Genomic DNA, 24,626 nt, shown 5'->3' with positions numbered 1-24,626 from the left:
GCCCAGACTGGCTGATGTTGTTAGTTCCCCAGAACTGCTGGCTGACTCATGAGAATAAGATCCGTAAAGAGGCTTTTATTCGGTTTTCAATGATTACACTAGTTTATTTATATCACTATTCTCATTGAACTAGTGTTGGGCAGAAAAAGGCTGATGCCCATCAGTTGTCGTATGACAGACATTAAGTAAATGAATGAACATTCCTCTTTTGGGGGGCATGATATTAATATATTCCAGATGCAGCAAGTACCAAACCTGTCTGAAGTCCGGACGTCAATCAAGGAGGTGACATCTGCCATTGTCCACTATGTTTCTGGGGTGCGAGATGGTTCTGGTGAAGCACTTGCAGGTGATTCCCAATGGGACTCACTGTCACCTCCTCGTGGTGCAGACTGGGACATTGCCTCTACACCTAGAGGCTCTCCTCGAGGTAGCAGTGGTCGCCTGTGTTGGCTGGAAAGTTCCTTTGTAGGCACCAGGCCTCTGGATTCACCAGAAACACCACTCACACTTACTAGTGCTGATGTAAACAAAACACTTGAAACACTACAGCAGCAACAGCAGCAGCAGCAACAACAACAACAACAACAACAACAACAAGATGGTGGAATAAATGTCATAAGGAAGTTGAGTGGAACAACAGGAACGGGGCCACCTGATCTCTACCTGGACCTTAGTAGCAGCCAGAGGGTCCAAAATTTTAACACACACCATCACCACCAAGTAAATGGTGAGTATCTATTGACATGAACCAGTGATGCTTTAAAGCCTGAGTTTTAAAATGTGATGTGACCTAGTTGTAGACTGTGCAGATGGGACCAAGAAAGGGATTTGAAATGTGTTTTGCGATTTCTGAATTAAAACATTTTGTAAATATACTGAAATGCTACATTTTAAATGGGAAATTGATTGAATTTGACAAATTTTAACAAAATGTTTCGGTCTACATCTCTTTACTAAATTATATTGAATGCCACAAGAAGATAGATTCTTTAAAGTTTCTGAATAGGTGAGAGAATGGCCACAGCCACCATTGGCAAATTCTGATGCAAAGCTTCTAAGTCTTATTTACTAATCTTTTGGAATATTTATAAACACTTATTCTGTAGGTCCCTACCCAGACAGTAATGATAAGAACTTTTGTAAATGTTTGTCTTCCCATTAGAAAAGACAAAATTAAGTATTTAATGTTTCCATTTATGATGAAAATGTTAATGGGTATACAATATTGAAAGTATTTTGTGGATTTGGAAGACCTTTATTTGTTTGGTGGCATTGTGCTTCCAGTGATTAGGGCCTTGTGGGGTCCAAACTGTTGTATATTTTTTTAAAAAGTGTGTATTCATATATGTTACATAATCAGATTGTTGCTGCTTACAAAATTTACAAGAAGTGAACTGTGATTGGTTTATCTTTGCTAGAGGTTTCAAGTATTGATCATTAGCAGAAAACTTATGAATTAGGAAGCATTCAGTTTTGTAGCTGAACCGTGAGAATGCTGTAATTTTGTATATTATCCCCTTTTTATGTCTGCTAACATTCACAAGTATTTTAAGATTTTCCTTTATGGGAAGAAATTGGTTTGGGTGGACTAAGTGCCTGTTCTATGGCAGTTTTAAATTGCATGTAAATGTGTTGTTCGATTGATTGATGAATGATGCATCTCATACTCACCTGTAGCTATTAAACTACCTTTTATTTTTGTTCTGTTCATGAATTTCATTGACAGGTTACCAACAGAAAGATATTTTAAAATATGTGTTGCATTGGAGTTTTCCCTTTTTTTCTTTTTCTTTTGAAAATTTATACTTACTGCCAAAAATGTATTCCTTTTTCTTTGTTTTTGTTTTTTGTTTACAAAGATAAATATCATTATCATTATGAAATTTATATGTGACTTTAAGCTTTCACAGTGACTAAATGACAAGCTGCATAAATTTGGAGCAATAGCCCAACATTTCAAAAACCCTGTCTGTCTCCATCATAAGGGAATGATGTGATGGATGGCTGATGTTTGCTAATTATTTATAATATCAATGCCCTTTTTTCTGTCTGATCTTTGACCAATGGGAACTAGTGGATAAACTGGTCTTAGTCGTTTGCTTGGAGTCAGCACACCTGGAATCGTTGATCGGAATGAACAGTCGCTGTTGTCAAAAAACAGCCATTCATCTACCGTCAGTCAAAAGTACCTTCAACTGCATCTGCAGTAACCCCCCTGGCTTCTATCTGGTCTCCATGTTGATTAATCTGGTCCCTCACTGGGGGCGGTAACTCTTCAGATCCAGTTCTGTACCTGTGTTACCTAACCCAGTCTCGGGCCTGTCCAACCCATCATACTAACCAGGAGTACAGAGAAAATGGATCTGTGCTGAGCCAGACATGGTACAGCCTCATTATCATATTCCAGAAAGTGAATAAGGTTAGGAAATGCTTGGATAGGACAAGTTGGAGAGTACTGAGGGCTTGTTAAGCAGCACAGACACAGAACAGGACTGGAGAGTTTCTGCACCTGCGAAGGATGGTGTTAAGCAAGCCAGAGGGGTGACTGCGTTGCAGATGACAGTACTTTCTTACTTATGACAGTTGATTGCAAATGGTTTTGAGATGGAAACCCACTGTTCAATTACTATATAAGAAAGGACATTGATTATACATATGAACAAGGTACAACAGTCATCCATCACAACATTCCCTGACGATGGAAACTGAGAAGGTTTATGAATTGCTCCGAATTGACATTGCTGGTTGATCGAGAAAATATTATCATGAAAATTTGTTACTGAATTTAAAACAACACATTGATTGTAAGAAATTTTGTCTTTCACAAAACACTAGTTTTGATAGCTCTGAGGAAGAATGTGTTGTTATCATAAGATGTCTGAATGCAGATATATGCTGTCCTGTAGATTAGTTATATAGCTTTATAAAAGTCTCCCAGTAGATGTTGTTTTACCTGTAGTAATATCCACACATTTAAAGTAGAAAATGCTTGTCTTTCATTATTAACATTTATGTTCATATTTTGTGTCATCTGTTGGAAACTGCGATTATGGAGATCAAGTGAAATGTTAAATATCAACAATATTTGGTTTAACAATAACTTTATGAAGATGTTGAAGGTTTGACACATTGTAAAAAGTGAATTTTAAAACCATTAACACACATGTGAGATTAATTTGGTGTTATCAGTGAGTCACTGATGTGAACATGTCATACTGGATTATACATAGTAGCTTGTGTAAGATGCAGGAGTGAGGATCCTGTTCTAAATTAAGTAATAATATTCATTGTTTTGACAGATTCAAACTGAATTTCTGATTTATCAAGTGAAGTCCTTAATTTACTTAAAACAACTATGTTGTAACCAATCAGTATAGTCGCTAAAATGCGGTGTTATCCATGTGTTATTTTTATTTGCATTTTCTTTTATCAGTTTTGTTTATAAGCTTGTATTCTCATCTTTGGCTTCTAACAATACCAATTGCATGGATTGAACCTTTTTTTACTGCATGCATTGTTGTGTTGTTTAGCACAGAGGTTATTAAGTCAGCTTGATTCATGACAGATGGAAAATATAGTAAGTTTGGCTGAAATTGGTAATGAGAAATTAAATTAACACAGTTTGCCAGTTTCTGGCTGAGGATTCTGTGTATTATTTCAACAATTACTTAATGTGGTTTACCTCATACTTTCAGTTTAAGAAGCAGTAGATTGAGTATTATACGATACATTTCAAGTTATAAATATGTGGCGCTACACATGATATTCTTTGCAGCTTAACTGTTAATGTGGGTTTTGCCTAAACTATGAATGTTAAATTTAATCTAATGTATTTATGGATTCCTATCTCTCTCCATTTAATTTACAAGTGCTCTATTGTATGAGATCTGACATTATCATATAAAATGTTGCATGTATTGTCTTCTCTTCCTAAATGTATAATTCCAGTAGATTTCCTCTGATGTGATTTTAAGTCTGGTGTGTTAACTTTAATTCTGAACAGAGAAGGTTTGTTCTTATATACTCTCTGACCCCATGCATGCAACCCCCCCCCCCCCCCCCCCTCTCCAGACAGACACATTACAATAAGACAAAACCATAGAACTACTCCAGAATTGATGTCAACAATGTGAGATATTTTGTCATTGTGCTAGACACTGTTTGGTATGTTCCAGTTAATGAGGAAGGAAAATAATTTTCAAGCATTGTTTTCAGTCAGCACTCTGATAAAATGTATAAATTTCCATATTATTTACTTCAATTTATTGGGAATTTTCACAAACACACAACCTACCAATTACTTGTAACACAACTTTCTTCATACATTGTTTACTGAAGTACTACAATTACATTTTATTATCCAATTATTTCAATGCCAGGCAGCTCAGTCAGTATAGTGACTGACTACAGGCCGGATGTTCGGGGGTTCAATCCCAAACAGAGGCAGTGGTTTTTCTTCTAGCCTCTACATTTAAGCTGGCTCTGGGGTCCACCACGCCTCCTGTCCAATGGGTACTGGGTGTCCTATCCCCAGGGTTAAAGTGCTTCTATGCAAATTTCAAACCTGTTTTAACTTTTAATTTGTGAACTTTATACATCTTTATGACAAAAAGTGTTGGGTTAAACAATACTATGATGGAATTGTTAGTGTTGGTAAAGGCCAGAACTAGCCAACAAGTGGTCTGGCTCCATGACTACTATATGATTAAGATAATGATATTGCCAAATTTGCTTTTAGTTTATTACCTACTAGCAAGTTAATTGCATGTCAATTCTGTGATTTCTTCCGTCTCTGCTTAGGAAAATGGCTTGACCAGGTGCAAAGTAATTAATTGCCTGCCAAAAATGTGTTCAAGTCACAGACATGGGAGAAGTCCATTAACTTAGCACTTTGCTTCAGAGGATAGGTAGCATATAATATTGAGAAAAGTACACCTTTTTGGAAACATGTAAATAACTTAGTGTCAAAAGAAGCCTTCACCGTTGAACTTTGTTGGTTTTAATTACAGTAACAATTCAGACTCTCCACCACTCATTTGGCATGCTACTGTTGTTGAAGAGCTAATTATGAATTGTTCACATGCCAGCAGTTCAGTGAATTTTTGTTCCTGAAAACATTGAAGATACGTTGTTTGATTACTATATTCAGCCATTCCTTTGTTGTTATATATAACCATACCTTCACAACATATATATTGAAATTAGACAAATTATAATAACAGTAATCCACTTCAGTTTTAAGGAACGCTACCATAATGTATGTATGTGTTCTTAAAACTCAATTAGTAAGTAGCATGTTTAAGAATTAAATATGCCTTGTATATCAGTATTGTTATGTGCATGTATTTGTTTCATAAATATGATCACAGATAACTTTAATGCTGTATGTGAGCACTGGATAGCTGTAGCTGTAGTGGTTGCACAGGAAATCACTCTGTAGAGTGAGGAGAATGAACATATTATTTACAGCAACACCTTGGAAACTGTAAATGCTTGTAAACTTTAAAATAGTATTCAGCTTCTCTCATGAGCTGGGGTAGTTCAATCAGTATATTGACTGACAACAGACTGGACCACCAGGTTTCGATCTCTAGCAGGGACAGAGGATTTTTCCTGTAACCACAGCATCCAAACTGGCTCTGGGGCCTTCCCAGCCTCCTGTCCAATGGGTAATGGGGTCCTTTCCCATGAGTAGAAGACAGTTGGGGTGTGCTGCTGACCACTCACCCCCTTGTAGTGCTGAGGTTGAGAATGTGTAGGAACTATACAGCCTCTCCCCTCAAGTGCCAACATGGCATGTAGCACGACAGCTTTACTTTTTTTATTCATATTTTCTCTCACTCCCACACACCGAAACAATATGTAATCAAACATGCTGAATATATTATGTGCAGTTAATATTAAACACAGTGATCCATTTATTTCTGTAAGTGTTGTGGAAGTTACTACATGAATTATGTGAGCATAATGAATTCACCACTTGGCCCAGCAAGAATGAGAATGAAGATACAGAACCTCATAAGATCATGTGATTTGAAGTAATTATAATACTGAGGGACATATGCTACATTATTCTGCACTATTTCTAGAGTTCATTTTACTGATAACTAATTTTAATCAGTGGATAATAGGGAAAAAGTCTTAACCTATTATTTCTTCATTTGGTTTGAAGAAACATATTTCTTACAAAGAATATTTACTCGGCTGTCTTCTGGGTTGTTGTGTCATGTGGTCTGTTAGAAGATGGCCGGGATAATAGAGACAGGAAGGACCTCTGAAATGTTGATAAACGTCTACCAGACTACATGGTGCTACAAGTCAGAAGACAGCCATCTTCAAACACACTGCCATGAGAATTTCAAATCCTACATATTTACTTAATGAACATGACACCAAAAAGTATTTTTGCCCTGTGAACTGACTGTTATTAAATAACACTCACCTGTTTATTGTAGTTTTCGTCTTTTGTCGTACACAATTTGGCATTGATGAAAGATTATTTCTCTGTACACTGCTTATGATGATGTTTGCTTAAAGACCACAGTTAACTTTAATATATGAATTGACAAATAACTTAGTTAAACTTGTCATTACATGGACTAAAACAGGTATTTCTGCAGTAAGCATTGCTTTCTAATTTATGGCTTGCTACTGTATGATTTCAGACTTTGGCTGTACCAGAACCCAGTATAGACTGAAACCAAATCTTAGTTTTTATTGTTGACTGCAGAGATTTGTTATGCTGTATATGATATTAATACAAAATCTTTTATCATAACACCAGTATGTTGGTCTGTCTGCCCACATTAAAACTACAGCAGTTCATGATCACATGGATCTGTATATTTTATTTCATTGTATTTGCATGTTTTTGGTTATTTCACTGCTTTGTTTTGCATCTTATTGCAGTTTTATGCTGAATGGCTTTTCATTAATACTTTTCTAAAACGTTTACTGTTTTTTAAAACCTTACCTGCAGAACAATAAGATGCAATGTTAATATCTGATGGCACTGATAACATACATCTCAGATGTTTGTTAATATCTTCATTTCCTTTGTAAAGTGGCAAGCATAGTCTCGAAATCGTGTACATGAATAATTATTTTTATTTGTTTGATGGTAATATCTGCATTGCATTGCTTCTTATTCATTTTTTTTGTCCCTCCCTATGTTATTTAGTACACTATAATACATAATTGTAATATTTGTTATGTCAGTATGTTTATTATGCAGAGGTATCATGACACAACTCTTATCACTTGTTTTAACATATGAATGAATTGTTTTGAATGAAACTAATTTAATGTCATGGCTTTGTAAATAAATATTACTTTTGTTTGTTCATGTTTTAGTGGGTTTTATTTTATTTACTACCTTACCTGCATGTTCAATCATTTATTTTTCCATAACTTCATTTTTGTTAAGTTGGTGATGCTTTGTATCAGAGAAGGAAGAGTGAGGGTGTGATGTCCTCCATTCTTAGTTGGAATCTGTTACAAATGTCCAGGATACTATGTTGGCCTGGATCATGTCAGTATGGTTATGGTAACATAAAGAGAAACTAACTTTTTAAATTGATTCTGATATGCTGATTTGAAATCTCAAAGCAAACATTTTGTATCATGTCACACTTCTGAAGAAAACTGTAATGACCATTGTTCAATTGTATGTTGTTAAAATTACCATTGCATAGTGAATGTTGGCAGAACTAGAAGGCAAAGGCTATGTAGCATGCCAAGCAAATTTTGAGGTGTCATCTGTGATCTGTGCACACATATGGGGCCTGTTATGTGTTCTGTTTCTTGCCTTTGTATCTCTTAGGATAAAGTGGTCTTAGATAATTAATATGAAGAAATGACACCATTGTGACTATGAATTTGTTAGGCTGTTTCTCATATGTATTTGGGCAAGTTGTTGCAAAATTACACCATCAGTCTGTAAGTAAGAAGTAAAACAAGTTTATCTTTACTTTGTTTGTTATGTGGAAGGTGAATACAAAAGTTGGGCACCGTGTGTGCCATGTATCGTGCTATACTATAAACGTGATTGGAAGGATGAAAAGACAGAAGAAAAGGCCAATTGATTTTCCATGATACGGCGTTGACCAACCAGCCACCTTGAAGACTGCTATTTTTGTGTTATAAAAATTTCAGGTTTTTTGAGAAGCAGCAAAAATAGAATAATGTTCACATATTTCTTCTGCAATTAAGTCAGTGCCACACAAAGATCATCTTATTCCTGTGCCACCAACTAATTGGAAGAAACTTTTTTATTTCAAGAAGAAGACTATATGAAGATTTCTGTCTTCTGGGTTGTTGCGCTGTGTAGTCTGGTCGATGTTAACCAACGTTTTGGAGGTCATACTGCCTCCATCATCAGGGCGATGAGTATGAAGATTTCTGTCTTCTGGGTTGTTGCGCTGTGTAGTCTGGTCGATGTTAACCAACGTTTCAGAGGTCATACTGCCTCCGTGATCAGGGCGATGAGTATGAAGATTTCTGTCTTCTGGGTTGTTGCGCTGTGTGGTCTGGTAGATGTTTACCAACGTTTTGGAGGTCATACTGCCTCCATCATCAGGGCGATGAGTATGAAGATTTCTGTCTTCTGGGTTGTTGCGCTGTGTAGTCTGGTCGATGTTAACCAACGTTTCAGAGGTCATACTGCCTCCGTGATCAGGGCGATGAGTATGAAGATTTCTGTCTTCTGGGTTGTTGCGCTGTGTGGTCTGGTAGATGTTTACCAACGTTTCAGAGGTCATACTGCCTCCGTCATCAGGGCGATGAGTATGAAGATTTCTGTCTTCTGGGTTGTTGCGCTGTGTGGTCTGGTAGATGTTTACCAATGTTTCAGAGGTCATACTGCCTCCATCATCAGGGCGATGAGTATGAAGATTTCTGTCTTCTGGGTTGTAGTGCTGTGTAGTCTGGTCGATGTTTACCAACGTTTCAAGGGTCATACTGCCTCCGTCATCAGGGCGATGAGTCTGAAGATTTCTGTCTTCTGGGTTGTTGCGCTGTCTGGTCTGGTAGATGTTTACCAACGTTTCAGAGGTCATACTGCCTCCATCATCAGGGCGATGAGTATGAAGATTTCTGTCTTGTGGGTTGTTGCGCTGTGTAGTCTGGTCGATGTTAACCAACGTTTCAGAGGTCATACTGCCTCCGTCATCAGGGCGATGAGTATGAAGATTTCTGTCTTCTGGGTTGTTGCGCCGTGTAGTCTGGTTGATGTTAGCCAATGTTTCAGAGGTCACACTCAGGGCGATGAATATTCATTGCCCTGATGATGGAGGCAGTATGACCTCCGAAACGTTGGTTAACATCGACCAGACTACACAGTGCACAACCCAGAAGACAGAAATCTTCATACTCACCGCTGTGAAAACCTCAAATCTTACACTGTATGAATAGCCTGTCATCAACATTTGATCCAAGTTATATTCCAGAGTGGCCAAGAACAACTTCGTTGAGTAGGATGAGATTAATGATCTACATGTCTGAAAATAGAAGTTTTTAAATCAATAATGGAATATGCTGGCTGAAGAACTTTTATATTTAAAGAAATAAATCAGAATTAGTCAGAATTTTATGGTATGCAGAATTCCCTCTGTGTGTGCATAGACACAAGTCTGCTGGCAGAAGATCTGCGATTTGAACAAAAGCTGAAGAATTTTGGATGTTTACTGATTTGTCCAAAGTAAGCTTAAAGGCAGGTTTGTTGCATAATATGAATAAAAAGCCTCCAATACCATTGGCACTTAAAGTGAAGGTGTCTTATGAGAACATGTCCCACAAACTGAATGCAGTCCATATAAGGAACATTAGTGGAAGTTATGAATGAAGGTAATCATCCTTTAGCTTGAATCGCAGTCTGAATTTACTGAGTACTGTCATTTATTGTTATGACATATTCAAGCAAGAGAATATAATTGTGCCAAATGCAGACTGCGCCAGACCCCACCATAGGCCTCACCATGACCTTGTTTGCATTTCTTGCTACCAGAGTCTCCACCATAAGAAGTTCACAGTTTCTTCCACATCACATGAACAGCTCACTCATACAGTCAGGTGTGGTGGACTTTGTCTGTTGTATCTGTAGTAATTTCTTTGTTCATGTCCAGTACACACCATTCAGCATGGGTGTGCATTGGTGGTTAGCAGGATTCACGACCCATCAGTACATGGGTTCGATCGGGACCGCGACATTTAACGCTCTTGCTGTGACCCGCTTTTTTTAAGTAAATGTGTGAAGTACTGTTGCACAGCTGTAAATAGTTGGGATCCCAGATATCCCTCAAAATTAATATTTACATTCATGTCTGGACATTTTCCCTTGACTTCTAGGGTGTTGTTAATGCTGAACAAGGTGAAATGTTCTTCCAGAATGGAACAATATTATTAATGAAGTTGTAAGCCATCTATAGTAGGTGACTTGGTAGTTCTTGCAAATAGAAGATGAAATTACTTAAATAGTGCAGTTCCTTATTTCTTATGACACTGTCATGGTGCCATGTTTTGTGTTCACTGATACGAGGGTCGCTCATTAAGTAATGCCCCACATTTTTTTTCTCAGCCAATAATGAAGATAGAAAAGTGTACTTTTACATGCTTGAGATTTGATGTTTCCCGCGTTCGTGTACGGAGTTTCAAATGATTCCAACCGATAGCGGAGCTGTAGTGAACTGTTAAAATGGCGTCTGTGAACGACTCTCGTTACAAGCAGCGAGCTGTAATTGAATTCCTTGTTGCTGAAAAAGAAACGGTGGTGAACATTCATAAACGTTTGTGTGCTGTGTATGGAAGCTGTGCAGTCGATAGGAGCACCGTTGGTCGCTGGGCTAAGAGAGTTAAAGCTTCAGGAAGTGAAGAAACCGAGCTCCGTGATCTGCCGCGCTCTGGGCGTCCTGCCACAGCCACCACTCCAGACATGTTGAACCGCGCGGATGCCATTATTCGTGAGGATTGGCGCATCACAACTCGACAATTGGCCCAACAGCTTTCAGTCAGCAATGGAAGTGTGATTGCAATTATCCAGGCTCTCGCATATTCGAAGGTGTGCGCAAGATGGGTTCCACGAAGTCTCACAGCAGACCACAGGATTCAAAGGAAAACGATTTCTTCTGAATTGTTGGAGCGTTTTGATGCTGAGGGAGAGGTCTTTCTGTCCCGGATCATTACAGGTGACGAAACCTGGATACACCACTTTGAGCCAGAGACAAAAAGGCAGTCAATGGAGTGGCATCATCCTCAATCACCGAGAAAGAAGAAATTCAAGACAACTCCCTCCGCCGGAAAAGTCATGATGACTGTCTTTTGGGACAGTGATGGGGTCATTCTTGTGGATGTGATGCCAAGAGGTGCGACCATCAATTCAGACGCGTACATCAGGACCCTGAAAACCCTCAAGAAGCGTTTTCGACGAGTTCGGCCTCAGAAGCATCCAGCAGAAATTTTGCTCCTGCACGACAATGCACGCCCTCACACAAGTCTGAGAACCCGGGAAGAAATCACCAAATTGGGTTGGACGGTGCTACCCCATCCACCCTACAGTCCAGATCTGGCACCCTCCGACTTCCATCTCTTTGGGCCACTTAAAGATGCTATCCGCGGAACAAGATTTGAAGATGACGAGAGCGTGATTCAAGCAGTGAGGACATGGCTACGTGCACAGGACAAGAGCTGGTACCGGCAAGGCATGCATGCACTTGTTCCACGCTGGCGTAAAACCGTACAAGTTGATGGGGACTATGTGGAAAAATAGTATGTGTAAAGGAAACATTGATTTATATTGTCACTAAATTTGAGCCATCTTGAATAAATATGTTCTGAGGAAAAAAATGTGGGGCATTACTTAATGAGCGACCCTCGTATTTACTGCTATGGTGCAAGTGATTGTGTGATGCATTAAACAATTTCCAAACAGTCATTGGTTTAGAGGGCAGTAGATCACTTGTGCTTTATAACAACTCTGAATGGTCACACAGTCATCACACCCGAGATGGAGAGAGAGAGAGAGAAACATATTACACTAAACAAGGTTATTTGATTTATAAATGTACCAGTTTGAGTGAGGTTGGATATCTGTGCCCTCTAAAACTACTCAAGTATTTACTTATCATGTATTGACTGTGAATTGTGGCTTACACACAGTCTAGCTAGCTGTTTCACACTAGAATACTGCTAAACCATTTAACCATGTAGCTTAACTCCAACTGGCTGTCTCATAGTACAGGGATTTAAATAATATTTTAATACACAATGAAAGCTAAAATTTAATCATCCATGTGTTTTAGTGAGAGACAAGTGAATGTGAGTTAATGAATTGGTGATAATGTGGAATTTCAACATGTGTATGCCAAAGCTGCGAATTTACCTCTGATATTGTCCGTCATTTATGGCTTGTGAATACAAATTGTGTATTTGACTGCACTAATGGATTATTATAGTTCATGCATTTTCTTATGAAGTTTGACAGCCAATCACAATTGCAGGTTTGGGACAGCCTTCAGCCAAAGAATTCAGCTCTCTCTTGGCAGTGGTATGATAGGCCTAATTCAATAGTTATAAGTTTGGCTCCATATCGCATGGAGCCAGCTGAGCAGACATACATTTGACACACCCACACTTCCTACCCTGTTTTTCTGATTGGTTACAGCTGTGCTTCATGAGAGAAAGAAATCAGTTTAAGCAGAGCTTTGTAAGATATTGTCATTGCTTAATTTTGTTGTTTAGGTGAACTGGTTGAAACATCCAGTATGAATGGGAGACGTAATAAATGCATGAAATATTTTTGTCTTTGAAAACCACATGGGGAAGAGCTTCTTGGCCAAGTGCAAATAGGATGATATTCTAGTGGATTTTTGAGAAATGGGGTGTGAAATTGTGAACCGAGTTCAAGTAATTAAGGATAAAATCCAGTTGCGGAATTTCATCAACAGTTATCTACATCTTCTACTAAAGCAGGGAGGCGTTCAACTTTGTAAGTGAACACACTGTAAAATGAAGTAGTTTGACACTTGTGTATAATTTTGTGTAGGACCATGTATGATTATTTTTGTGTCACGAATTCTTCTCGGGCTACCAGCCGCGTCACGTGGTTCAATGGAGAAAACACCAACGTTTCGAGAACCATCTTCCCCCTCGTCCTGTGGATACTGAAGTTGTAGGAGATCCCGTCCGTGCTTTGCGTGTACCTGCCCCAGCCCCATATTATTGGCGCATCCTTCGACACTCTAAACACCAAAACGGCAACACAAGCGCCGAACGAGACGCGCTGCTAGCTCAGCGGAATGACAAGGACATTACAACACTCTCGCAGACAAGGGCAGAGCAACGGTTGTTTTGTTAAGTGAGGACTGTCACAACAAAATGAAGACTGTGCTTAGCGATCCGGTATACACGAAGCTGGCAACGGACCGGACGAACAAAATTGAGAGACGAACGACTGCTCTCATAAAGAAGGTGGGCATCCCGGAAGAGGATGCGAAGAAGTTGATACCACATGTGCCCGCCTCACCCAGGCTGTATGGACTGCCTAAGATTCATAAGAAAAATGTACCATTAAGACATGTAGTGAACTGCATCGGCTCTCCAACGTACGAAGTACCTGACATGTCTACTCAGGCTGCTAGTTGTACGTTCGGATCACCACATTAAAATAACTCAGAGGCGTTTGTTTGAAATTTACAATCAATCAGCTTGCAAGAAACGGATATTCTGGTGAGTTTTAACGTGGTTTTGCTGCTCACAAACGTCCCGCTAGATGATAAACTGAAACTGCTCTCACTATATCTTCACAAACTGTTGATCTTATCAGACACGTTCTTACGACCACACACTTCCTCTACTTTTATAACCAAAAGGACAGCGTCACCACGCGATCTCCGCTAGCCTCCGTCGTGGCCAACCTGTGCATGGAACATTTCGAACAACAGGCCTTAAGTTCGGCGAAAAAGAAGCCAGCCCGTTAGATGATACGCTCGTTGTGTGGGCGCACGGAAGGGATGAGTTGCAAGAAATTTTGAAACACCTTAATAGCATCAATGCGAACATATAATTTACGATGGAGGTGGAACAAAATAAAACGCTACCATTCCTGGACGTTATGGTGAGCAGGAGTTCGGACGAATCCGTGGGACACGCGGTATGCAGAAAAGCGACTCACACCCACGCTAGGCCTGAACAGCACCCGACACAGAAATGGGCCGTATTAACTACACTAGTCTGGCGTGCCAAAACCCCTTGTGTCACCGAAAGTCTCGAGAGAGAAATTCAGCATGTTACATGCATTTTTCAGCAGAACGGTTTAAGGCGAGCGCTACATGCGAAAGAAAATACAAAATTAAAGCAGAACAAGCCCATCGGTGTAGCCGTACTACCGTATCAAAAGGCCTTTCCTAACAAAAACAACAGGCTTGTAGCTAAATATGTCATCAAGACTGTTCATATTCCGCGAAAGAAAAACACATGATCAGGCTGGTCAAGGATAATTTGGATCTGAAGGTCCGTGGCGTGTACCGAATTCCATGTGAATGCGGGAAAGTTTATGTAGGTCGTGTTAGACAAGGCAACAGGTTATAAGGACAGCTTCGTGAAGGAAGTAATTGAAATTCGATTGAACACCTGGAACTTCAGCAAAGACGGGGGTTTCTCATTCAGCCGGACCTGGTACCCAGTGAAAGCTGGGCTAAAAATAGCGAGCACGTCACAAGAAGCACTAACGTGCAGCCAATAACACGGAACTGGGTCAGGTGTACACAGAGCACGGACGGGATCTCCTATAACTACAATTCACGAGGATTTTGGGGATTCCACTTTCCGCCTACCACAACACAGAGCTTCGACTCAGAGTTAGCTGGTGTGAAGAACTCCTTAGTCCGGCAACTCGGGAGGCACTTGTGCCGACTGAGGGCTGACAGAGATCACCCACGGGCCAAGTCGGCACAACGAGTGGTCTGACCATTCGGCTACCCTGACCGAGGTTTTCCGTGCTTTTCCTCAGTTGTAAGGCAAATACCAGGGTATAATTCAAAAGGGGCACGGCTCGCCATCCCCAATTACGGAAGCCTTCAGCTGAAGTGATTCCCCCCCCCCCAAGTCGTAGAGGTCTTCAGCCGAAGCGATCTTGCCCCCTCTGGGTTCAAATCCCAGAGAACCATCCAACCAAAATCCTTCACACGAGGGACAATTTGACGGGATAACCTCTCATCAGCAGCAACAGACCCTAGTTTGAATAGTCGAGGCTCCCGCCACGACGGAACCCTGTTAGCGTTAGCAAAATTTCCGTTTTAGTTATAAGGCTCTGTTTACCATTTCCAGCTATGCGTTTCGTACGCAGGAATGGTGTTACTTAGGAAGGGACGATGTCTTGCGCTTGCGCAGGACTCCGCCATTAGTTAGGTTTTTTGGTTGGTTGGTGGACCCCTACAACTACAGTACCCTGAAGACGAGGAAGAAGATGGTTCTCGAAACGTTGGCGTTTTCTCCATTAAACCACATTACACGGCTGGTAGCCCGAGAAGAATTCATTATACTTGGTCGCCGTGAAAACTTCAGATCTGTTTTTGTGTCACCATTATAAGCGTAGTGATACTTCGTAGTTTAACGATTCTATCATCAGTGACTGGCTACACGTAAGTTAAGATTTTGGCGTGTTTATGCGAGACTAATGTGAAGTAAGCGTGATTTCCTTGGTCCATACAAATTAATTAACTCGAGAATGGACAAACCTATTTAAATTAAATGTTATATTAGAGAATTCTACTGGAAATTGTCGAACCATTTCAATTTCCATTTAGACCGGGCAGTTTTAACGATCACTTCACATACGATGATAATTTTTCGTCTTATCTCAAATGCATATCTTACGTCTACCCCACCAATTATTTTAAATGCTGCCCGACTGTTTAGAGTTGGTAAATAATAGGTGTATGGTTCTCAGGGATTCGATGTTAAGGTAGCTCAGTAGCACGAGGTTCTTTCTCCCAGGGAATGTGCGTGGGAAGAAAGATCGACATCGGGATTCTCCTGTAGGATGTTATCTCAAGCAAGCTACGGAATAACGAACGAATGTCATATAATGGTGTTTATTACGCAGAAGAAGTTCTTGCCGTAGACACTGATTCGCCGGGCTAGTCAGTCCTAATCGTCGGTAATTGATTAAATTATGCCGAATGCTCGCTGTGGTTTTTTCAGTTCGTTTTAAATTTGACATGTAGATCCAAAACGTTCAGAGGCGCTGACTGTGATATCGACTATTACCTGATAGTGGCAAAATTAAGGGTGAAATTTTCAGTAAGTAAACAACCAAGGCAAAAGTTTGATTTACAAAAATGACTTGAATAAACTCAGAAATTAAGGGAAAGTACCAGATAGAACTCTCCAGTAGATTTTCGGCTTTAGAGAACTCAGATGACAGTTTTGGAAAGTATTAGGGACAATGTCAAGACCTCAGCCAAGGAAAATGTAGGATATCAGAAAGTAAAGTATAGTAAACCATGGTTTGATGATGAGTGCTCAAAATTAATAGACAAACGGAAGCAGGCTAAATTATAACGGTTGTAAACCCAAGCCAAATCATTGGAGATAATCTGCAAAATTTAAGACGTGAAACCAGTAGAACATTTAGGAAGAAAAAAAGTGAATACCTGGAAAAACAACATTAATGAACTTGTAACTAATTACAGAAAAAATATCAGAAATTTGTACAGAGGCGTAAATGAATTTAAGAAAGGTTAATAACCTAGATTTATTATTATCAAAGATGAGAATTGTTATCAGCTCATATATCCCCACAGGGTTTTGAATATTTGGAAAAATTTCTTTAACCAGGTGTTAAATGTTCAAGGGGTTTATGGTATTACGCAGATAGATATATAGAGCTGAGCCATTTGTGCCAGAACCTAGCCTTGTCGAACTGGAAACTGCTATTGAGAAGTTGAAAAAGAATAAATCCCTGGGTACTGATCAGATTCCGGCCGAATTGATCTAAGCAGGAGGCGAAACGTTGCGTTCCGAGGTACACAAACTTATTTGCTCTGTATGGAATAAGGAGGAAATGCCACAGCAGTGGAAGGAATCTATTATTGTACCAATTCATAAGACCGAGTGTAATACCCTCATTCAAATGAGTCAAATCCACCGCCGGGAACTTATTTCACATTTATTAGCTGGCAAGGGCGTAGTCAGCGAAGTTTACTTCATCGTACGATGGCGACAGCCTGTCGCTTTCTAAAGCGGTTAATCGGGACTAGAAAGCTTTGACCTAATTAAGCAGCTGCCCCAATTATGTGAAGTTGCACGCAAAGAGTTAAAAAGGTTTGTTCTTTAAGATTTGTCCCAAATAAATGGCTGCCCTGATTAACCGATGTCCCAGTTAACCGGAATCTACTGTATATGCAAGAATGATTTTTTGTTAAGAAAGCGCTGTCGAATGCAAAACCCTATATTATGCTTCCTTCTTGGTTTATAAACCGGATTGACTGTCAAATGTCCAGTTTATTTCCATCTTGGATTACCCTGTTCGAAATTGAACCCAGGCCCGGCTGTCAGACATGGGAAACAGATTGTATAGGACAATCGAAGAGTCACACAATACATGTTAAAATATTTATTGTTGGTTGGTTGTTTGGCTAGTAAACACACCTATCGCTAGGTCTCGTCATGTAATTTGCTCGCACCACTTCATCAGTTGTCTTCAAACAGTCGAAGAACAAGGATGTATTTTTCACAAATGCAATTACTGTTCGTTGTTAAACAGTACTTGGCATCTCGTTCTTACTTAACTTGCCAGAATGAGTTTAGGGAACATTTCCCTATTCTCCTGTGCCAAACAAATCGTCCGGTGAACCGTTTCCGTGACACAAATTCTTAATAATAATAATAATCCGTGGCGTAACAGCCCTCTGAGAGTCAAAGCCGAGACTAGCTGGCTGCTGGCCTCACGTTCACATGCCTAAGCAGAGGTGAACGATCATCCAACCAGATACAGGGTGACGTGTGGTCACACGACGAACCCCCAGCCATTGCTAGCTTTCCTGACCGGATTACGCTACCCATTGTAGCTCCCCAATTTCCTCACGATGCTGGGTTGGCACCGGTCCCATACACCGGTCGAAAGCTCATGAGAAAATTTCATCTTCCCCGAGACTCGAACCAGCGCGCATTCCGTCCGAAGCATGATGCCTCAGACCGCGCGGGACGACACGAATTCTTAGCCGGGCTTAATCAAACATGAATAAAAGAGTGAATGCATGCATCGCTGAACACGGCGAATATTTCCAACACTAAAAACATTAGTTTTTTGTTTTATAATTTTAGTGTAATTTATTTTTGACAAATAGAATATTGTGTTAGGAATTGGTGACTCTTTGATAAATCTGTATAAAATGATTTATTTAACTTACTTGGATAAGAGTGATACCCTGGTCCTCCAGGTTGGGGGTTGGGTGTAGGGCTAACAACCTTTCACCTTTAAAAAAAATATGTGTTACGAAAAAATCAACCAAGCCTCGGATCAGGACGGACTCTTTGGCACGACCACGGCAATTGAAAAAGGACATGAGATTTGGTACCTGGAACATTAGGAGCCTCTATAGGGCTGGGGCACTGAAATCAGTGTGTAGGGAATTAGGGAATTATAAGTTAGACTTAGTGGCAGTGCAGGAAGTGCGATGGGAGGGGGAGGGCACGATCCCAGTGGACAATTTTACATTTTTCTATGGAAAGGGGAATGACAATCATCAGCTAGGGACGGGTTTTTTTGTTCATAGCAGAATTAGGGCAGCAGTTAAGAGAGTAGAATTTGTTAGTGACAGGTTGTCTTACGTAATTTTGGAAGGACGTTGGTGCGACATCATTGTCCTTAATGTTCATGCCCCAACTGAAGACAAAAGCGATGATATCAAGGATAGCTTTTATGAAGAATTGGAATCAGTATTTGATACATTTGGCAAGTATCACATGAAAATTCTGCTAGGAGATTTCAATGCAAAAATTGGGAGGGAGGAGGTCTTCAAACCCACAATAGGCAGCGAGAGTCTCCATGCACTTAGTAATGATAATGGCGTCAGAGCAGTGACCTTCGCTACGTCAAAAGATTTAATTGTAAAAAGTACAAAATTTCCACACCGTGATGTTCATAAATACACTTGGACTTCCCCAGATGGCAGAACACACAATCAAATAGATCATGTTTTAGTAGATAAGAGAAGGCAGACAAATGTAATTGATGTGAGATCATTCAGAGGAGCAGATTGCGACACTGATCATTATCTGGTGGTAGCAAAAGTGAGGGAGCGGCTTTCAGTAAGTAGACGAACTAAACAAAATTTTGACACAGAAAGATTTGATTTGAAAAAATTAAGTGAGGGAGAGGCAAAGGAACAATATCAAGTTGAAATTTCGAATAGGTTTCAAATTTTAGAGACAAATGAGGATAATGAAAGTGTGGACATCAACAGGGAGTGGGAAAATGTCAGAAACTGCATCAAAATTTCAGCAAAAGAGAAACTAGGATACTACAGGAGAAAGCAAAATAAACCGTGGTTTGATGAAGAATGTTCAAAATTAATAGATCGAAGGAAGCAAACAAAATTTCAATGGTTGCAGAACCCAAACAAAACAAATGCGGATAATCTATGTAACGTGAGACGTGAGGCTAGTAGAACCTTTAGGACTAAGAAAAGGGAATACCTGAAGGGCAAAATTGCTGAACTTGAGACAAATAATAAGGAAAAAAACATCAGAGACCTGTACAGAGGCATTAATAACTTTAAGAAAGGATATCAACCCCAGACTAATTTGGTAAAGGATGATAGTGGCAATTTGCTTGCAGATCCAATAAAAATTGTGAATAGGTGGAAAAATTTCTTTAGCGAGCTCTTAAATGTTCATAATACTGGTGATATTAGACAGATTAAAATGCATACAGCTGAACTGTTGGTGCCAGAACCTAGCTTAGATGAAGTGGAACTAGCCATTGGGAAGTTGAAAAGTTATAAATCTCCAGGAATTGATCAGATTCCGGCCGAATTAATTAAAGCAGGTGGCAAAGGGTTGCATATGAGGATCCATAAGCTTATTCAGTTAATTTGGGATAAGGAAGAGATGCCACATCAATGGAAGGAATCCATAATTATTCCTATTTATAAGAAGGGGGACAAGACTGAGTGTGGTAATTACCGAGGAATATCGCTGCTATCAACCTCATACAAAATTCTATCCAACATTCTTTTGGCAAGATTAACCCCATATGCGAATGAAACTATTGGGGATCATCAGTGTGGGTTCAGACGAAACAGATCAACGATTGATCAGATCTTTTGCATTCGTCAGATACTAGAGAAAAAATGGGAGTTCGGTGGGACTGTACATCAGTTATTTATAGATTTCAAAAAAGCCTATGACTCTGTGAAGAGAGAAGTGCTATATAATATTCTTATTGAATTTGGTATACCAAAGAAGCTAGTGGGTCTAATAAAAATGTGCTTAAATGAAACCTGTAGCAAAATTCGAGTAGGTAAATATGTATCTGAGACATTCCTCATCAAGAACGGTCTAAAACAAGGAGATGCTTTGTCTCCCTTGCTCTTTAACTTTGCGCTAGAATACGCCATCAGGAAGGTCCAAGGTAGGCAGGAGGGTTTGCAATTGAACGGGACACATCAGCTATTGGCATATGCTGATGATGTTAATTTATTGGGGGACGATATAAATACAATAAAGAGGAACGCAGAAGTTTTACTAGAGGCTGGTAGACAAGTGGGGCTGGAAGTAAATTCAGAAAAAACTAAGTACATGTTAGTATCTCGTCATCAGAAGACAGGCGGGCAAAATTATCTTAGGGTAGCTAATAAATCCTTTGAAAGGGTTACAAAGTTCAAATATTTGGGAACAACAATAACAAATCAAAATGATACTTGTGAGGAAGTTAGGAGGAGACTAAATTCCGGAAATGCTTGCTACTTCTCAGTCCAAAATATTTTGTCTTCCCGTCTGATTTCTAAGAACCTGAAAATTAAAGTATACAAAACAATAATCTTGCCTGTTGTTTTGTATGGGTGCGAAACATGGTCTCTCACTCAGAGGGAGGAACACAGATTGCAGGTGTTTGAGAATCGGGTGTTGAGGAGGATATTTGGGCCTAAGAGGGAAGACGATGGGGCGTGGAGAAAACTGCACAATGACGAGCTTAAAAATCTGTACTGCTCCCCCAGTATTGTGAGGGTGATTAAGTCGAGAAGAGTGAGATGGGCGGGACATGTAGCGCGCATGGATGGGACAAGAGGTGTGCACCGGGTACTGGTTGGGAAACCTGAAGGGAAGAGACCGCTGGGGAGACCTAGACGTAGATGGGAGGATAATCTCAGGCGGGATCTATGGGAGATAGGAGTTGAAGGAAACTGGATTTTGTTGGCCCAGGACAGGGTCCGGTGGAGGGCTTTGGTTAATTCGGTGATGAACCTTCGGGTTCGGTAAGCCATCTAGTTAGTTAGTTAGTTACTTGGATAAACGTAAAAAAATAAATTACATAAATGGGTTTTAGTTTACATCGATATACTTTCATTACAACATTGATAAAAATGTATAATTATGATCAAATATGACACTTGCAAATTTATGTCGTTTTCTTCCTCCATTCGGCTACACCTTACTTCCTCCATTACAGTTAAGACAGCCATTTCAATGGCTGAGAGGAACTGCTGCTTTGTCGTACAAGCTACCTTGTGGAGAAATTGAACAAGGGATTTAGGAGAACGAAGTCAATATGAACACACTGCAGTGTAACCCTAAGTGATAGAATACGAAATAATTCTGCGAAAGTAGGACACTTGGTTTATTGATAGTCTCCCGCCGAACTGTCCACGGGTTAAGAGCACCGACTTCTAAATACGGTGTGGAAAGTAGGACTGTTTGGAGAGTGCAATTTTCTTTCTCCCGTATTGCACGTATTCCATTTTACTGTCGCATCCAATGTTGACTGCTAAGTGATTAGTACCTTAGAAATGCGCAGCATGAAGACCCAGATCTGAATCTACAATAAACCGGCTCTGTACACGTGCTGCAATAAATAGTTATGGGTCAAAATGAGTAACACATAACAACGCGGTGAATTGTGTGATAGTATTATAGCAAGGCAACCTGAAAGGAAAGATACATAGTGATCACCGACACCTAATTCAGTGACGTAAATTTAATTCTATTTCAAGCTCAAAATTTCAAGAAGAAGAAGAAGAAAATATTAATTCAAAGTATTTATTAAAATATTCCAAATAGTTTACTGCGTGGCAACCTCCCAACAGTAAAACGTATTACATACGTCACAGGAGTAGTCTGAAACAGAATTTAACTGTTATTAAATTAGTAGGATTTTACTTTCAGTGGAATTGTTTTCCCATGAAGTGACAATACCAAGCAATTTATGTAAAAATAATCCTGATATTTAGTCAAATAGAAAATTTTAAGTTTCCATCCAGATACTAATGTAAAACTGCATAAGCCATGTGAATTTTTTACAAATGAAATAATTCCCCTTTTGAAGCACAGGTGATGGTTAACCCAGTGCATGCTTGAGCAGTTTAATCAATAGCCACAGGAATATTATTTACCTTTTCTTCAGTTCATGCTTAATTTTTAGGGCACTGTCTTATTTCACTCTAAAGCACAGCATAATACAGAGTTTCTAATTTAATTTCACAATTTAAATGCTCGACAAAATGAACATACAAAAGAAATATTAGTTATTTTGTAAATGGAACAAAACGCACTGGACCAGTAGATGATTATACTTTCTTTCTGGAAGGGGGAATGCTGATCATCACTAAAGGACACAATTTTTTTATACATAAGGAAATCACATCAGCAGTTTAAGAAGGCAGAATTTGCTAGTGATTGGGTGTCAGAAGGCTGTTGTGTGAAGATATTCTGAATGTGCATATTCAACTGAGGCCAAATGTGATTATACAAAGGATAATTTTTATAAGGAACTAGAGTGCATATTCAACAAATTCTCCATGCCAAGAAATCATCATCTCCTTTCATTGTGACATCTGCCTACATTCAATGAGCTAATAAAACACATTTTTATTTGTCTGCATGGTGCTGCCACTTAGTTTGAAGAAATTGAATTAATATGAAAGTATTGTTATGTTTGAAAAAGAATATCGAAAATGTTATTAACTTTTTCTCTAAAACTGCATTGTTTCATCATTGCAATCCACATTTTGACTACTATGAAGATCTCAAATCTCTCTTTTAAACTTTGGTTTTATTTATTTAATGTAACCTACTGTAACTGCAAATAATCTGTGCAATGCAGACAACTCTAAAGCCATCAGCAGACCACCCAATTCTACTTTATGCATCCTTTCTCTACCTTATGATCACTTATTTTTTGTTCCAAACCTTCCACTCTTCCATCCTTCAGTTCTTATAATTTGTAAACAAATTTTAGAATTGTACAAGATCAAGGTACAAAGATGAAGCCAGTTGTTTTACTACTCTGAGTGTTGGATCTTCACAGAAACAGTATGCCAAATCTGATTCTCATTTGCTAAAAGATAAAACATCAGTCATTATACACCTTGTGATGCACGTTTGCTTCTGCTGACTTCATTGTTCCTTTCTTGAACTGGAATTTTGTTTGCATTGCTCTTATGACTGTCCACTCATTAGAAGTGGAGTCACGCAAAACCAAGTGAATTGGATCCATGTGAATTGTGTAGAGCTGTGTTTCCCAAGTTCTTTTGTGATACCTTTTTTCTACTCAACTGTCCTCCAATTCAAAACAGACTCTGACTAATTTTAAAAATAGGATGATATTAACATTTATAATTAAATTTCTTTGCCAGCAGATGTAAGAACTATAAATTGCATTATTCAGCTCATACATTTCAGAATTGCCCGAGAGGAAGGTTGGGTTGTGATAACATTAGTCTCCTTAGATTTCAATAACTTCGATGTCAAAATGAAACTCAAAAGATTGTCCTGTGTCAGCTATTAATGTCCCATGGGTGCAGGATCAGAACATAGGCTGAAAGACAAGTTGTGCCTCACAATCAAAATTATGCTTTTATTAAAGATCATGGAATATTTAAAACCTCACCAACCATTTTTTATGTTTGTAGCATTCATTATATGATTAACAGAAACAGACCATACACCTAAATCAACAATTTCAAAAATGTATAGCAACTACAAAAATTATAGATTTCAAAAGTTATGAAGGAATAATTTGACAAAGTCACTGAAAGTGAAGTCCTAGCAATTTATTTTGTAAGGACAAATCAGTTAATGTGTTATTCGTCTTTCATTCATTAATATTTTAAGAAATAATGAAGTACAAATATTTTATTTCCAATGTAATTACTACTTACAACTTTAATTTTACTGTTTTTATTATTTTTTCAGCAAATCCTTACCTCTTCTGAAAAGTGTAGCCAAACTGAGGAATGTGTGTGAGTGGGTAAGTTGGTCACTATGTTTCTGTTTCGGGGGACATAGCAATCATATGCATGATTGACGTATAACATGTAAACATGACCAACTAACCCATTAATTTCCAATGAAAATAAACTGAACTGCCATCACATATGTGAGACATTCTAACAGATGTATTCTGTGGT

At 39.1% G+C, this 24,626-nt stretch overlaps 1 protein-coding gene across 18 annotated transcripts in view; it reads left to right on the top strand.

Annotated features, from left to right (window-relative positions):
* Nucleotides 1-24,626, top strand: part of LOC110836754 (uncharacterized) — a 296,171-nt gene that overhangs the window by 241,363 nt on the left and 30,182 nt on the right. For all 18 annotated transcript variants that reach the window (XR_015532655.1, XR_015532654.1, XR_015532656.1 and 15 more), the window contains exon 6: nt 238-730. Coding sequence is in view for 11 of the 18 variants with exons in the window: in XM_087340718.1 (XP_087196844.1) it covers nt 238-730 (493 nt within the window). In the remaining 7 variants the exon portion in view is untranslated. The remainder of the gene's footprint in view (nt 1-237; nt 731-24,626) is intronic.

This window comes from Zootermopsis nevadensis, unplaced genomic scaffold, assembly GCF_977971745.1.
Source record: "Zootermopsis nevadensis isolate Lab colony 2312 unplaced genomic scaffold, Znev_1.0 Znev_ptg000061l, whole genome shotgun sequence".
In the NCBI taxonomy this organism is placed as follows: Eukaryota; Metazoa; Arthropoda; class Insecta; order Blattodea; family Termopsidae; genus Zootermopsis; species Zootermopsis nevadensis.
Note: the sequence above shows the minus strand (reverse complement) of the source record. Positions and strands in the feature narration are given on the sequence as shown.